Consider the following 14,794-nt stretch of genomic DNA (forward strand, 5'->3'; position numbering starts at 1 on the left):
GAAAATGTTTGGGCAAATACTAAAAACTGAGTATTTCTGCACATCAGATATACAGATCTGTAAAGTGATATTGGCCAACTCATGAAGTAGTGCTGGATCATGAGGGAGAATGGACATCCACTGAGTTTTCAGAGAAGTAAGGGTGCTAAAAATATGTCAAGGATGGAGATGGCAAGTATTTGGATAGAAAATGCAAAAACATTGCCTGTGTGTCCTGGAGCAAATAATGGTACAGATACTGATGGGCATCTGAAAGCACAGTTGTGCAAAGGGAACAGTCACCTGGTTGTTTTAGGGAACCTAAATAGCCTTCCTTAGGCACAAAAGCATTTGTTATCCTTTGGGCTATCCCCTCCCATGCAGTTGCGATGGAGGGACAACTAGTGATTGACAGTTCCAGAATAGATAGACGGTTCTGCAGTGTCCTAAACAGGAGGGCTCTGCGTAGCAGTCTGGAAGCAGGACAGCACGCTATCATTACATTTATTTGTTCTTTTAGCCTGGTCTATTTTGTTCTTCATGGTCCTTTTGGAACTAGGATCCCTGATTTTTTCCAGCAGAGTTCTGTGAGGTGATCATCAATTGGCCCCGCCTTCTAATGAGATGGAAGAAATATTCCATAGGATAATAAATGCCCTCCTGCCTCCCTTGAAAATAATTTAATGTAAGAAAACTCCTTTCTCTGGTGAATGAACATGATAGTTCTAAAATCATGAGAACATCAGTGATCTTTTTTGGGTCTCAGACTGGGAAGATCATGAGAGTAAGGCTATGTTGTATCCCCGGGGTTACCAACCAGGTGCTTGTGGGCAAAATGGTCCCCGTAAGGACTTCCCTGGTTGCCTGCAAAGCCTCAGATCTGTGATTTTTACCATAAAGTCTCACACTGCAAGCTTTAATTTGATGATGGGTTTTTAGGGACTTCTCTTGAATTTGCATGATTTTCCAAGAATTTCTTTTAATTCTACTGGATCTGACTTTTAAAAACCCAAACCCTATGAAAAAGCAAGGAGTGTGTACCCATGTCTGCTTCCTTTGTCTGTCCAGGCCAGGGCGGGGGGAGTGAATTGAGAGAAACCGTTTGCACGGCTCCAAAAAAGTTGGCAGTCCTTGCCTCAGCATTTCTCAGTGTGCTTGCATGTAATAGTCACAACCTGCACACACCCTCTCCATGGCAGTAGTACTCTAAGAAGGATGTTATATTAAGAATATCGCTTCTGCAAAATTCCATTTAAAAGACTAGGAAGTAAGGTTGCAAACTGGATAGGTCTGCTTTTGTCCCCTTAATAGCTGCTTCATTTGTAGAAATCAGCAGGTAAATCTGAATTTGTTCAAATTTATGTCCCATCTTTTCTCACGCTGCTCCCAAGGGGCTAGTAACTATAAAAACTATCTAATTAAAAACATAACAATATAGAAAATAGGACAACAACAGATAAAAAAGTGAAATCAGTCAATAAAACAATTGCAAATTAAAGCTTACTAAAATGGAGTGCCAAAAGTGTTGGATCAAATCATGGGCCACAGGTCTATCTAAAGAAAAAGGTATATAGGTACTTTCAGTGGAAAGCCATCAGAGAGGGCTAGACAGGCTTCACTAGGAAGTGAGATAAATATTACCTGCTAATGCCTGTAACTCAAACTGCTGTTAAAGAAACGGCTGTAGTGTCTGGTTGAGAAGTTGGTAATCCTAGGAGGAAATGGATGGCAGGGCATCTAAGAGGCACAATCTGGTTGAAAGGAATGTGAGGGCTCTAATTTTCAGATTATATAACACAAGGTGTATCAGTCCCTAGTCAGGGTGGCCTTTTACTGGAACATATATTTACTAGTGGCAAAATGTGCATTCCTGGTTGCTTTAGTAATAAGCTATTAATGTTCTGTTTTAAATTACGTTAGCAGTAATTAATGACTTCTGCTTAATTTTTAAAGTGTGTATTTAACTAGAAATGTTTAACAGTTGGATTTTGTTGTTGCTTGAATTCTTGTAGTCAGTAAAGCGCAAGCTGTTGTCTACTGCACCTGTTCAGTTTACCCAGAAGAAAATGAAGCTGTGGTGAACAAAGCACTGGCATCTGGAGCAGGAGGAACGAAGGCCCAGCCTTACAAGTAAAGAGCAGGCTTTTTATTCGTTGTCAATTACTTTCTCCTATCATTACAGTGTTTATAGTGCCATGTAGTCCCTATCCTGATCATTCTGTCCCAGAGAATGAAGAGTAGAATCCTCTTTAGCTGCAGTGTACCTATTATAGTTAGTTCAGTGAAATTGCTAGCCAGTGAACTAAAAAAACCCCTTTCTACTCATTATAGTGACGTATCTCTCTCTCTTTTGCTCAGGATGGCCATCTGCAGTACTAGAAAAAGTGGGATGAGAGCTTGACCTGATAATTCAGACTGCATGGCCCCCATGGATTCCATGTGCAGCCCAGTTCATGCATTGTCACTTGGGTGCAAGTCCTATAACATTCAGTAGGGCTTTCTCACAAGAAGACATATATAGGATTGCAGCAGTAAGTCCCCAAGTGGAATTTGCCACTGAAGACTAAGGGCCAAGCTGGACATGTGACTGAAATGCATGGGTACATTTCCGTCTCTCTAAATCTAATGTTTGTGGATAGAAGCCATGGTGAAGGAATCTGGACCATGGTGAGGGAGTTAGGGTTTCCTTCTGGCAGATGGGTTATGTCTGCACAAATGTTTTTCTTGCTGAGACAAATGGCCCCTTGGAGGGGGGAATTTTCAGCAGGAAAATGGTGCAGAGGGAAAGGCTTGGGCCCCAGTGGTTCCAGTCTAGATCTTTTCTTGCCCTGTCCCCCAAACTGCTACTTATTTGGAGAAAATTTAAAAACGAAGTCTGATTTGCACATCACCATCATGTCCAGTTTGGCCTTGAGGAATCAGTGTGGGTAGGTGTGAACTGCTAGAATCAGCTGTGCATCAGAAGATGTGTGGATGCACCTTCAGTTTCTAATAATTATAATTATCTAATATATTTAGTTGAAGTTTCCACTTGTTCAGCTAAATTCTATATATAGCAAATGACAATGCTTTAATCCAGCAAAAGCACTTCAGTATTTAGCAAGCTGCTACATGGTCTGTTCATACATTGAAACAAACTCCTACTGGGAGGAAGGGCTTGCCATGAGTTTAGTTGCCAGGAGTTTAGCTTGCCATGTTGTTTGAACCTGGGCTCATGGTTTTTCTCCATACAAACCGTGAGTGTTAACCAAAGTTTGTTCTTGGCTTGAGCCCAGGTTCAGGCAACACAACAGGTCAGACTCTGGCTTGTTGTGTGTACAGCACAATGGCAGCTTGAATGGGGGAGGAGTGTAGAGGGAACTCTTGAGTAGTGTGAGTTGTTCAAAAATGTGAGTTTGTTTCAAACCATGGTTTAATGTGATGTGTGAATCAGGCCTTTGATTGCATTGTGGTGGTATACAAAGAAAAGGATTATATCATTGTTATATGGAGTTGGTCCCAAAAGTGACTGTTGCACCATCTGGCTGTTACTATTTTTCTTGTAGCATAAATAACCAGAACTACTGTTCTTCAGGAAAATCCCAAATGCCTATTTAAAATACAACAGATTTTTGGTGTCATTGATGATGATATTCTGTTGTAGCTGTTAGATGTAGGTAAGATTGAATAAGTACTTTTGTGACTGCAGTTTATACATTGGTGACTACTTAAAAAATAGCATAAATCATTGATAACGGGAGTGTCAACATGATTGCGCCTAGGGTGCTGATTTATCTAATTTATTTGGTGAACTTAAACCTAAGTGTGTGAAGTGGGGAAAAAGAAGTGCCTGCCTTATATACATGTTCCTATGAACTCTATTGCGCACACCAAGAGTCCTCTGATTGTGTTGGCCTGATCTGTGGCCAGGTAGCAGGGGACCAGCTTGCATTTATGTCTCAGCTTGTGCAGATTGCAAGGACTGAATCACTGAATAAGTGTATCCCAGTCCAGAGCAGACATATTAATGCATTATAGTATTCAAGCAGGCTAGAAAATGGAGCATCACTGAAAAGCCATTATTTGATGTAGCACAGGGGTGAGGAACCTTTCTGTGGCCAGTGTGCCAGATTGTTATCTTCCCACCCCCTTGGCAGGCCCAACTTGACAGGTGATGCTACGCTTTGAAGCCGCAATTGTTGAGGCTCCAAAGTGCTGTACTGGACTGTTCAAAAGCTCTTTGGAAGCCGAGATCCCTCCCTGTGCTGCTCCTTAAACCTCTGGTTTTGGGCTTTGCAAGCTGCCTCACATTGCTCCTGTAAACCTCTGATTTCATAGGTTTAAAGGAGCAGCATGAAGCAGCTTGCAGAGCCCTTTGGTAGTAGCCCTGCATGGCTCCTTTGCAACGCTGGAAGGGAGAAGTAGTTTCCATGGAAAGGAAGCAGCTTCCCTCTCTTTGAGCAAGATACAGTTCTACTGCCAATCAGCTGATGTGTGGTTGGAAGCATGCCTTGCTACAGCAAAGGAGCAATCCCACTTTAAGCTCCCACTTGTTCCTCTGAAGACTTGCCCTTACCCGCCCCAAACCCAACGCCATGTAAAGGTATAGGGCAGCTGAGAGTGGTTCCCCCCAATGGTCTTGTGGGCTAGATGGGGAAGCTTGGCACACCAAGCTTTGTCTGTGGGCCAGAGGTTTGCCACCCCTGATATAACAGTATTCTGTTGCCACAGGAGCAGAAAGTGTTGGGGAATAAAAATCTTGAGGCAGAAGGCTTGAAAGAGCAGCCACTCAGCATTTTGAAGAGTTAATATTAATTCCAAGTCAGTGTGTGGGGGCTACTTAGTTCTTCACCATGTGGGGTATCACCACGCATGGAGATGTTCCACATAGTGGATGACATGGAGGCAATCCATGTGATGAGCTAGGTAGAGCAGATTGGTGCTACACATCATGGTGGGAAGCAGTGTAAATTGTCTGCAAGGTTTCTCTGTATGATATAGATAATGAGAGGACAGCCTTCAGACCATGACAGTTAGCACATTTGGCTTATTCTATACACTGCAATCCACCTTCCAATTCTTTCTACTTTGCAGATCAGTTTGGGCTTAATTTCAGCACAGTTGGGAATAACGCAGACATTTGGCAGTTGTAGATTATTTAATTGGAAATCATTTGTTGTGTGCTGGTTCCTCCTTGTTTTCAGATGAGAGCCAAACTAAATGTGACATTGCATGCAACTAACATGCATGTTTCTGATATATTAACAGTAGTCATGGAGAAGCCTGAGCAATCTCAGGATGGTGGGTGGTAGAGAGTCTCTCTCTCTCTCCTCCCTCCCTCTCTCTCTCCTCCCTCCCTCCCTCCATCACAATCCCAGCAAAAATCACCTTTCTGAAGCTGCTATTTGCATTTAAAGGGAAACTCCTATTGACACCACACCTCAGTCTCATCTAAACCTGTACATGGCCTGTGCATGTTAGTTGCATTCACAACTGCATACTGACTTCATTCACATAATAACTCATCTAATTTGACCCTGAGTTGTTGGGGACTAAGAGTGCAAGCAAGGCCTTAAGCAATGTGAAAAGGAAAAATCTGTCAGGGAATGAGTTGGGTCCTAGTTACTTCCTCTAGACCACTGTTCTTCAACCTTGGGTCCCCCAATGTTGTTGGACTACAACACTCATCATCCCCAGGCAGCGTGGTCAATGGTCACGGATGATTGGAGTTGCAGTGCAACAACATCTGGGGACCTAAGGTTGAAGAACAGTGCTCTAGAGTCTAAACTGCTGAGGTGACAGAGATGTTACTCCCAGCTCTGTTAAATTAATCAAGCAAACAAATGGGTTTTAAGTCCTAAGAATTGACTTGTGAGAGTTTATTCACACATTCCTGCTGTTACTATTTAATGTTAATCCGTGATGGTTAGGTCATTCTAAAGAGCTGCTTAAGGCTATAAACGAATGGACCTCCTTGAATGTCTACATGTCTTCGCATTGCCTGGGATTATAAATTATGACTGATGATTTTTGAGAAGTTCATTATTTAGGACTCTGTCATGCATCTAGAAGTCCCCACTCCCTATGTATTGAGAAAATATAGCTTTAAAGAATTCAGGAGGAGTGCATTACACACATTTTATACAACTTCTACTACTTTAGCATTAGAAGGAATATAAGCATTCTTGTTACATTTTACAAATACAACCTAATTTGTGAAAGGAGAACAAAATATGGTTATCTTCTCTCTTCCTCGCTGAAGTAAATTGTACTGAATCTTAGAGAGGACTCTAGAGGTCTTGTGTTGCTGATCCAACTACAGAGCTGAAATGAAGTGTGGAGTGTGATTTATCTAGATGCACTGAATGCTCATATATAACGTAATATTTATGAGCCTTCATTACCTTCAAAATAGCTTACTTGGCAAATTCTAGTCCGATTAGGATGTTCTAAACCATTTTTCTAGGTACTTTAAAAGATGCAGAGCATAGCTGCATAATATACGTTTGCATAAAATTTGCATACACTAATTTATATGTATATATGCAAATTAAGATGGTGGTGAATGGGATCCCATCTGCATTGTGCTTTGTGGCATTTCTTTAAATTAAACTTTTTTAAAATTAAGGAAGGGGTGAAGGGGCAGGAGAGCTAGGGCCCAGTTCAAAAGACCCAGGCCTCAAGCCGCTATCCCCATGCTCCCAGCAATGGCACTGGATTATAATTGTGTCGAGCAGGTTAGTGAAGTGAGGAGCCTGCCCTATGCCCTGATCGCTCATGATTCCAAATCAGAGGGGGGTACCCTACATGTGTAGAGCAGATTCTCTATTTCACACCTTACCCCAGAGCATGGACAATGTGTGGTTACAGGGCAGGCAGAAGACATAGCTGGAAGGTAGTGGGCATGGCCGTAGCCTCCTATTGCACACATTTGTAATTGTGTGAATTGGAATGCCCAAACCGAGCTTAAGTTTTTAACCAGAAAGACAGAGCAGTGACCAGGTCACAGAATTCTCATCTTTTGCATTTAGAAGGATGAGTGCATAGCAGGAGTGCTGTGAGAATATTGCATGCATGGCACTATGCACTATGGAACAGTATCTGGGCTCACTTGCATCATGGCTCTTCCCTTATTTAGGACTGTGCTCATGGTATTTCTCTGAGTGAAAGTTTAAGTAGATGGATATGTCTTCACCCAAACATGGAAGATGTGAAAAAAGCACTTTCATAACTTGTACTTAAATTGGTAACAGTTCAATCTACATTATTATAGCTCTGTAAAAAAGAAAAAAGCCACAAATCTCCTAAGACATAGGCCTGCAGCTGGTAGATGAGTTGGGTCAGCCTTTGTCCATCCCTGACCCCCCACTGTTTTTGGGTTTCTCTAAATGAGAAAAGTTGTGGAAAGCCACTGCCAGATATAAGAGCTCCTTGACCGTACTTGTATAGAATAACTAATTTCAGATGAGTTTTTCTCACTCCCCTATGAGGAGAAGCTACACAAGAACTGAAGCCCTGCCAGAGGAGAAAAAGGACAAATGATTCAAAATTAAGGGGGCCCCATGTTGCAGCTTGAAAGTTGATCATGATTCTGAAAACACTGGAGACTATTATCTTAGGAAATGTTAACACCTCTTTTAAACAAATTTTACTTGCCAAAGATGCTTTAAATAATTCTATTGGGCTATGAAAACTAGATTTGCAGTTTGAGATGGAGTATCATAAAGCTTATGGTGACAGTACAGGCTTACTCATGTGTGTAATTGTTATGTGCCTTCGAGTCAATTACGTCTTACTGCGACCTTATGAATCAGCGACCTCCAATAGCATCTGTTATAAACCACCCTGTTCAGATCTTGTAACTTCAGGTCTGTGGCTTTCTTTATGGAATCAATTAATCTCTTGTTTGGTCTTCCTCTTTTTCTACTCCTTTCTGTTTTTTTCCAGCATTATTGTATTTTCTAGTGAATAATGTGGATTACCAATACCTTGGCATGGTCATTAACCAAAATTGAGACAATAGTCAAGAAATCAGAAGGAGGCTAGGACTGGGGAGGGCAGCTACGTGAGAACTAGAAAAGGTCTTCAAATGCAAAGATGTATCACTCAACACTGAAGTCAGGATCATTCAGACCATGGTATTCTCAATCTCTATGTATGGATGTTAAAATTGGACAGTGTAAAAAGCGGATAAGAGAAAAATCAACTCATTTGAAATGTGGTGTTGGAGGAGAGCTTTGCACATACCATGGACTGTGAAAAAGACAAATAACTGGGTGTTAGAACAAATTAAACCAGAAATATCACTAGAAGCTAGAATGATGAAACTGAGGTTGTTGTTGTTATTACCCTGCCCTTTTTCCAAAGCTGGAACTCAGGGCGGCTTACAAATAAAAACGAATACATATAATAAAAACATACAAAAACCTGCATTTAAAATTGAATTAAACTATATACAACATTTAAACATACACTTAAAATGATTCAAAAAAACAGTTTAAAAATAGTGCAATTAAGGCAGTAAAACAATACCGCACACCTCTTAAACACTATCTTTAAACATCTTCTATTCCAAAGGCCTACCAGAATAAAAAGGTTATCATACTTTGGACACATCATGACATGATTCACTAGAAAAGACAATAATGCTGGGAAAAACAGAAGGGAGTAGAAAAAGAGGAAGGCCAAACAAGAGATGGATTGATTCCATAAAGGAAGCCACAGACCTGACCTTACAAGATCTGAACAGGGTGGTTTATAACAGATGCTATTGGAGGTCACTGATTCATAGTCGACTTGAAGACACATAACAAAAACGGCAAATGTGTAATATAGTTAGGAAAAAACGGTGCTCAATTAGAGAGAGCGTCAGAGGGCCTGGCTCCCTTACCTTTGCAGAGAGCTCTCACCTTCTGTTTTTTTGTTTTTGTTTCAGAAAACTATAGGGAAGCCATGATTTGGCTAAAATTGTATTTTACTTACAGAGGCAGTGATGGTGATTCAGTATTGTGTGTGTTAATATCCACTATAGGCTTTGTCCGCCTGTTCTTCCGTTGTGTTGCAAATCGGAAATAAGTACTTCTACAGAGAACTTCTTCAAACTGGAGCCATCAGATATTTCTAATAGCTGTTTTATAGCTGTTCTAACGCGAGAGGTAAGTGCTGGTAAAAAATGAGTTGTGTACATGCCAATAAAATGAAGGGTTTTCTTGGCACTGCACTCCAAACCCTGGCTGGAGCATGATGGGGTTTAATGGAATGGCAGGCCACCTCATCCACAACCCTGCCACTTTCATGGGGGCAGGCATATCAGACTGGGATGGCCTGATGCCATCATGTGACGGTGCTGGATCCCTAGTGGGCTGTCACAGCCCTGGAACACCATTGGATTGACTCTGCCTTTGTGCCTGAACTGACATTGTCACCACTCGGTGCTTTCCCCTTCTTGATGCACAGCAGCAGGGCCGGTTCTAAAGGGCGGCGAGGTTGGGCACTGGCCTGACGGCCCCTAGAGCTACAGGGGGCCCCACAGCCGCCCCTCTGCTCCCCTTCAGTGATCCGCAGCCCCCCCACATCTCCCCACTTACCTGTCTGCTGTCCTTTACCGTTACCCTTAACAAAGATGGCGGCCACAATTTCCCTAAGGTACTGAAGCCCCTGCCGCCATCTTAGTTGATGGCAGAGATGCGCGTGTGTAGCACACATGTGCCATCAACAAAGATGGCAGCGGCGGCTTCATCCCCTTAGGGAAACCGTGGCCGCCATCTTGGTTAATGGCAATAGTAAAAGACAGGAGACAGGTAGGTGGGGGTGGGGTGGGCTGCATGCGTGCGCGCGCACGCAAATGCGCACATGCACACACGCCAGGGCCCAGGGCAGGCTGATGCCCAAGGGCCTCAGCATTCCTGGAGCCGGCCGTGCACAGCAGTGATGCTGCTGCCAGAAGGCCAGGTTTGTGGCTGTGCTCCAACTTGATATCCACTCCTGTTTGTTGATGAGTATCTCCCAACATCGCTTGAGACAAAGCATATTGAACAATCAGTATACAAAATTCATATATTGCTTATTTCTGCACATTTTCTGAGGTTGCATAGAGACTATCCTTATTGCATGGGTGAAGGACAAAAGTATGACCAGATTGTGCTGACGTATGTACATTCTCTAGTGTTCTTGGAGGCTATGTATACTGTCCAGAGAATGTACAAAACACTTGACATAGTCCTCAAGCCCTACTGGAGTCCATGCAGACTACAAAATGTAGTCAAGATACAGATGTTCCCCAAGACCTGTTGGAAATTTTACATATGGGACAGAGAATGTACATGGTTCAATTGATATATACATGAATATGCACAATTCCCCTTTCATGGACAGGTTATGTGAACATTCCCCATGAAGCTTGGGGAATGTGAACAAGGGGGGATTGTTATTAACTGCTCAACTTACATTACCCTAATAAAAATATACTGTCTTGTACATGTGTTAACTTATTTCAATATAGCGGGGCAACCTAGACAAAAGGTGTCATTCTTGCAGCTCAGCTAAAAGTGTTCCATGGAGGACTTTGGATCTAATTGGGTAGGGGCTTGAATAGGAGCCCTGAAATGGATGGCAGTTTGAGGGAGAGGGAGCTAGATTGTTTCAAAGGGTTTGTGGGGTAAGTAACTTGCGGTTGGCTTTCCTGCTGCAGTCTCTAAGCAATAGCGGCTCCTTCAGTTTGGCATGCAGTGTGTCATGGAGACCTACAATGTGCATAGGGAAATCAGCTGTCTTCCTCACGCCAGAGCAAACAGGATCACTCCACTTGTGCAAGGAGCTTCTTGGATCCATTCTAATAATTTCACTTTTGGTCGCCATTGCTAAGGATAAAGAGTGTTAAACTCTAGAAAAGGCAGCTAACTGTAAGTACATTTAGTTCAGGGGTGGGGAACCCTAGATCAAGAGGACAAACAAGGCCTTCCAGGTCTCTCTAGCTGGCTGTCCCCAGGTTATAGCTGTCGCCGTCCCTGCTTCTCCTCCTTCAGTGTTTTTGCCTGGCTGGTATGTGTCCTTGAACTCTGATCATGTGGCTTAGTTGTTTGCATGGATGAAGAATGGAGAGAGGTGTGTGATTGTGTGTAGAAAGGTAAAATGTACATTTGTCACTCTATTTTTGTCTTTGGGCCCATCCACCACCACTGGCATGTGGGCCCTGGATGGTTGCCTACAGGGCCCTTGACCTGGAAAGGTTCCCTGCCCCAACTTAGTTGTATATAGGCTAGTACTGAAAAAGTTGCAGGATTCCATATGATAACTTTCAAACTTGCATTTGAAAACTCAGACATTTTAGGATGAGGGGTGGAGCTTCAAGTACACAGGGAGAGCAATGCAGAAAGGGCAGGGAAAGGGAGAACCCAAACGGATGGGTGAGAAGTCTGCTGACTTGGATTTAGCACCAGATTTTTCGGTAGTCTGCATATTTTCAGTCTTTGCGGAGTGATCTTGTTTGCTCTGAACTTCAGTGGCTTTTCCCCAACTCTGGATTTCCCCCCCCCTGTATATATTGTTCTTATATTGATTTTACGCACAGCACAGCAATATAGGTTTCTCTCATTCTCTGCTAACTCCCTGCACTCAAATAACTGAAGCTCCAAGTGGAAGGAACCCAAGTCTTGCCCATGTTAAGGACATGGGGTTTGCTGAGGACAAGGAAAATGAAGTGGCACTGAAAGTTGCCACTTTCCTGCCTCCTTTCCTTTCGAAAAGGAAAACAGCCAGTCTCTGCTTGCTAACATGAAAACTGCCCAGGCTCAGTCACAACAGAGGCGGCGGCGAAGGTGGCAAAGCTGCTTTCCTTTCCTTTATCAACATTTTCTTTCAAAATATCAACATTGTCTTTCAGAGTATCCTTATTTTTGGGGCGGGAAAAATAGGCTGGGTAAAAGCAGTAGGTAGTGGACAAAGAATGAACTCTTATTCACTAATAGGCAAAAAATATTTTTGAAATTAATACAGATTAATTTGACACAGATTTCTAGGATGAATAATGAGAGAAATAATTTTCTAGGTTAGATTCTTTGTAGAAACAGTAGTAACACAGAAAAGAAGCAAAGTAAGGAGAACACCAACAAACATACAAAAATGTAATTCTGTATCATTGGAGATAGCAGATGTTGCCACCACTCACCTTATGTTCAGAGGCACGTTACCAAATTCTTCCAAGCTACACAGGAAGTGGATTGGACTGTGAAAGACCAACCCAAATTGTGTTTGCATTTTGACAAATTTGTAAGGCAGTACAATATCTCAGAGAGCTGCTCAGGTCTCCTGCTCTCCAGGTGCATTCACGATAGCTGCCCAATTTCCTTGCTTTCAAAAGTTTGATAGAAACAGGCTATATGTACATTCTTAAACGGCAATGTTTTTTTGCCTATTAGTGAATTTCTCTGCTTTTTAATCCAGGAGGTAAGAAATGGGATCCTGTGCAAGTTTGCTGAAAATAGATTAAACATTTGCATGCTTATTGAGTTCAGTGGGATTTATTCCTGTGCAATCATGCTTAGGATGGGGAGGGAGGCCTGGAGTGGGCAGGAGAGGAAGAAGGGAGGAGGCAGGAAAGGAGAGGGGAGGGAACAGGGAAGGAGGGGAAAGGCAGGTCTGATTATTTGCATGCTTATTGAGTTCAGTGGGATTTACTCCTGTGCAATCATAGCTAAAATAGCTAAAACTGACCATGGGGGAGGGGAGAGTAGAGGGCAAAGAGAGGAGGGGGAGGAGGAGGGGAGGGCAGGCTTGATCATTTGCATGCTTAATGAGTTCAATGGGATTTACTCCCATGCAACCATGCTTAGGATAGTCAAAACTGACCATGAGTGGGGAAGAGGGGAGAGGGGAAGGGGAAGGGACAAGAGGGAGGGGATAGGAGGGAGGAGAAGGGGAGGGCAGGTTCGATCATTTGCATGTTTTTTGAGTTCATTTATTTCAATCATGCTTAGGATAGAAAACTGACCTGGGGGAGGGGCAGGGAGAGGGGGAGGAGATTGGATGGGTGGGCATTGGGCAGAGGGGAAGCCTCTTTCCTTTCAAAGAGGAAAACATTGTGAACAGTATCATTTTTCAGCATTTCCCCCACCTTTTTATTCTACAGTAGGCGCATGTAGCCTCCCACCCAAATTTAAACCAAAGCTGTCCCTGGCCACATCCACACCAGGCCTTTATTTCACTTTAGACAGTCATGGCTTCTCCCAAAGAATCCTGGGAAGTTTAGTTAGTGAAGGGTGCTGAGAGTTGCTAGGAGATGCCCTTCAGTCAGAGCGTCTGACTGTTAAACTACTCTGGCCACTGGAGCTCTCTCAGGGGAATAGGAGTCTCCTCTCAGCACTCTTCAGAAACTACACTTCCCCGGATTCTTTGGGGGAAGCCATGACTGTCTCAAGTGAAACAAAGGTCTGGTGTGGGTGTGGCCCCCTGATTAGGCAAGCCCAGCAGGTGTAAGTCTGGTTTTTAGAACACTGACGGTTCTTACTGAGCATGCCTGGCCTTATAATTGAGTTCAATGCTAAATTTCTTAAATTAATTAAAAATCAGCCAGGCATTTTTTAAACCTTTAAACTGCAGAAGATGAGGGTCAGAGTATGGGGAAAGGTCAGTAAGAGGATTACAGGTACTCGATGAACATGGCTGATTTTTAATTAATTTCAACAAATTATGAGAACTCTGACAGAAAAAGTCCAAAAGGGGTCTGATTTTTCTCTCTTTCCCCTTTGAACTCTCGATTCTCTCTGTATCACCATGAAAATTTAGAGGGTTGTTAAGCAAGCGTTTCTGAGTTCAGGACTGTAAGTTTTGTAAGGTTTTGTTTTGAAATGAGCTTATGGGAAGCATGAGAATGGCATTGGGGTATTTTCAGTTTAACACTGCAGAATGCGAAAAATCCATGCTAACTGTAGTATACAGCCACTCTCATGGCTGTATAATACATACTACCTGTTAAGTTAATGGCATGCTTTCAAAATGGCACCAGTCAACGGATTCCATCCCTAAACCCAAGGCAGGGTGGAAGTTGGGTGTGGCATTTCCCCTTTGCCCTCTCTATTTCCTTACCTTTTTTTCTTTCCATTGGCTTCAGTGCAAAGGGGGGAAATTATGTCAGATGCAAGGGCCAGAGTGGAGTCCTTTCCCTTCATTTGCTGGGTGTGTCAGAGAATGGGAGGGCACAGGCTCTAACAAATTCAAAATCTCCCTGGCCCCCAGTATGGCCCTTTCCCCCTCCTACTGCCCCCAGAGCACAGGGCCAGCCACGGAATGCCTGTGGCTGCAATGAGGCCTCCACGAGCAGACCTTCTGCTCTGCCTGCAGAACTCCCTCTCTACCCTCCTGGACCATTGGAGCGCCTGCTTATTCACATTTAAATCTAAAGTCTTCACAGCTTTTTTAAACAATGTTTTTAAATTAGTTTTGTTTTAATGTATTTTAGTCTGTTTTTATGAGGTTTTAAAGTGTTTTGAGTGCTTTTGTTTGCCGCCCTGGGCTCCTGCTGGGAGGAAGGGCGGGATATAAATCAAATAATAAATAAATAAATATTTATTTATTTATTTATTTTTGCCCTAAGAGTTAGGGTATTATTAAACTGAATACATGTAATGGTGACTTGTCCAAAATCATTAAACAATTCCATGGGGGAGGTGAAATATAAACTCTGTTCCAAAGCTATGTTATTTTTATCATATTTTTGATGTTTAACTCAGAATAGTAGAATTTATAATACAGTTTAAATTCAGATCATTTCTCTTTATTACTATAGTTAATCTGGAATATGACGAGGCTAGAATTACCAAAGCAAAGGGTAAGGAGTCTC

General features: G+C 42.7%; 1 protein-coding gene across 7 annotated transcripts in view; it reads left to right on the top strand.

The window, feature by feature from the left end:
- Positions 1 to 14,794, top strand: part of NSUN7 (NOP2/Sun RNA methyltransferase family member 7) — a 34,355-nt gene that overhangs the window by 17,727 nt on the left and 1,834 nt on the right. For 6 of the 7 annotated variants that reach the window (XM_061584433.1, XM_061584432.1, XM_061584428.1 and 3 more), the window contains exons 10-11: positions 1,992 to 2,109; positions 8,990 to 9,113. In XM_061584433.1, the coding sequence (XP_061440417.1) occupies positions 1,992 to 2,109; positions 8,990 to 9,113 (242 nt within the window). The remainder of the gene's footprint in view (positions 1 to 1,991; positions 2,110 to 8,989; positions 9,114 to 14,794) is intronic. The other variant, XM_061584434.1, reaches the window with a different exon arrangement.

This window comes from Rhineura floridana, chromosome 9 (genome assembly GCF_030035675.1).
Source record: "Rhineura floridana isolate rRhiFlo1 chromosome 9, rRhiFlo1.hap2, whole genome shotgun sequence".
NCBI classification, from domain to species: Eukaryota; Metazoa; Chordata; class Lepidosauria; order Squamata; family Rhineuridae; genus Rhineura; species Rhineura floridana.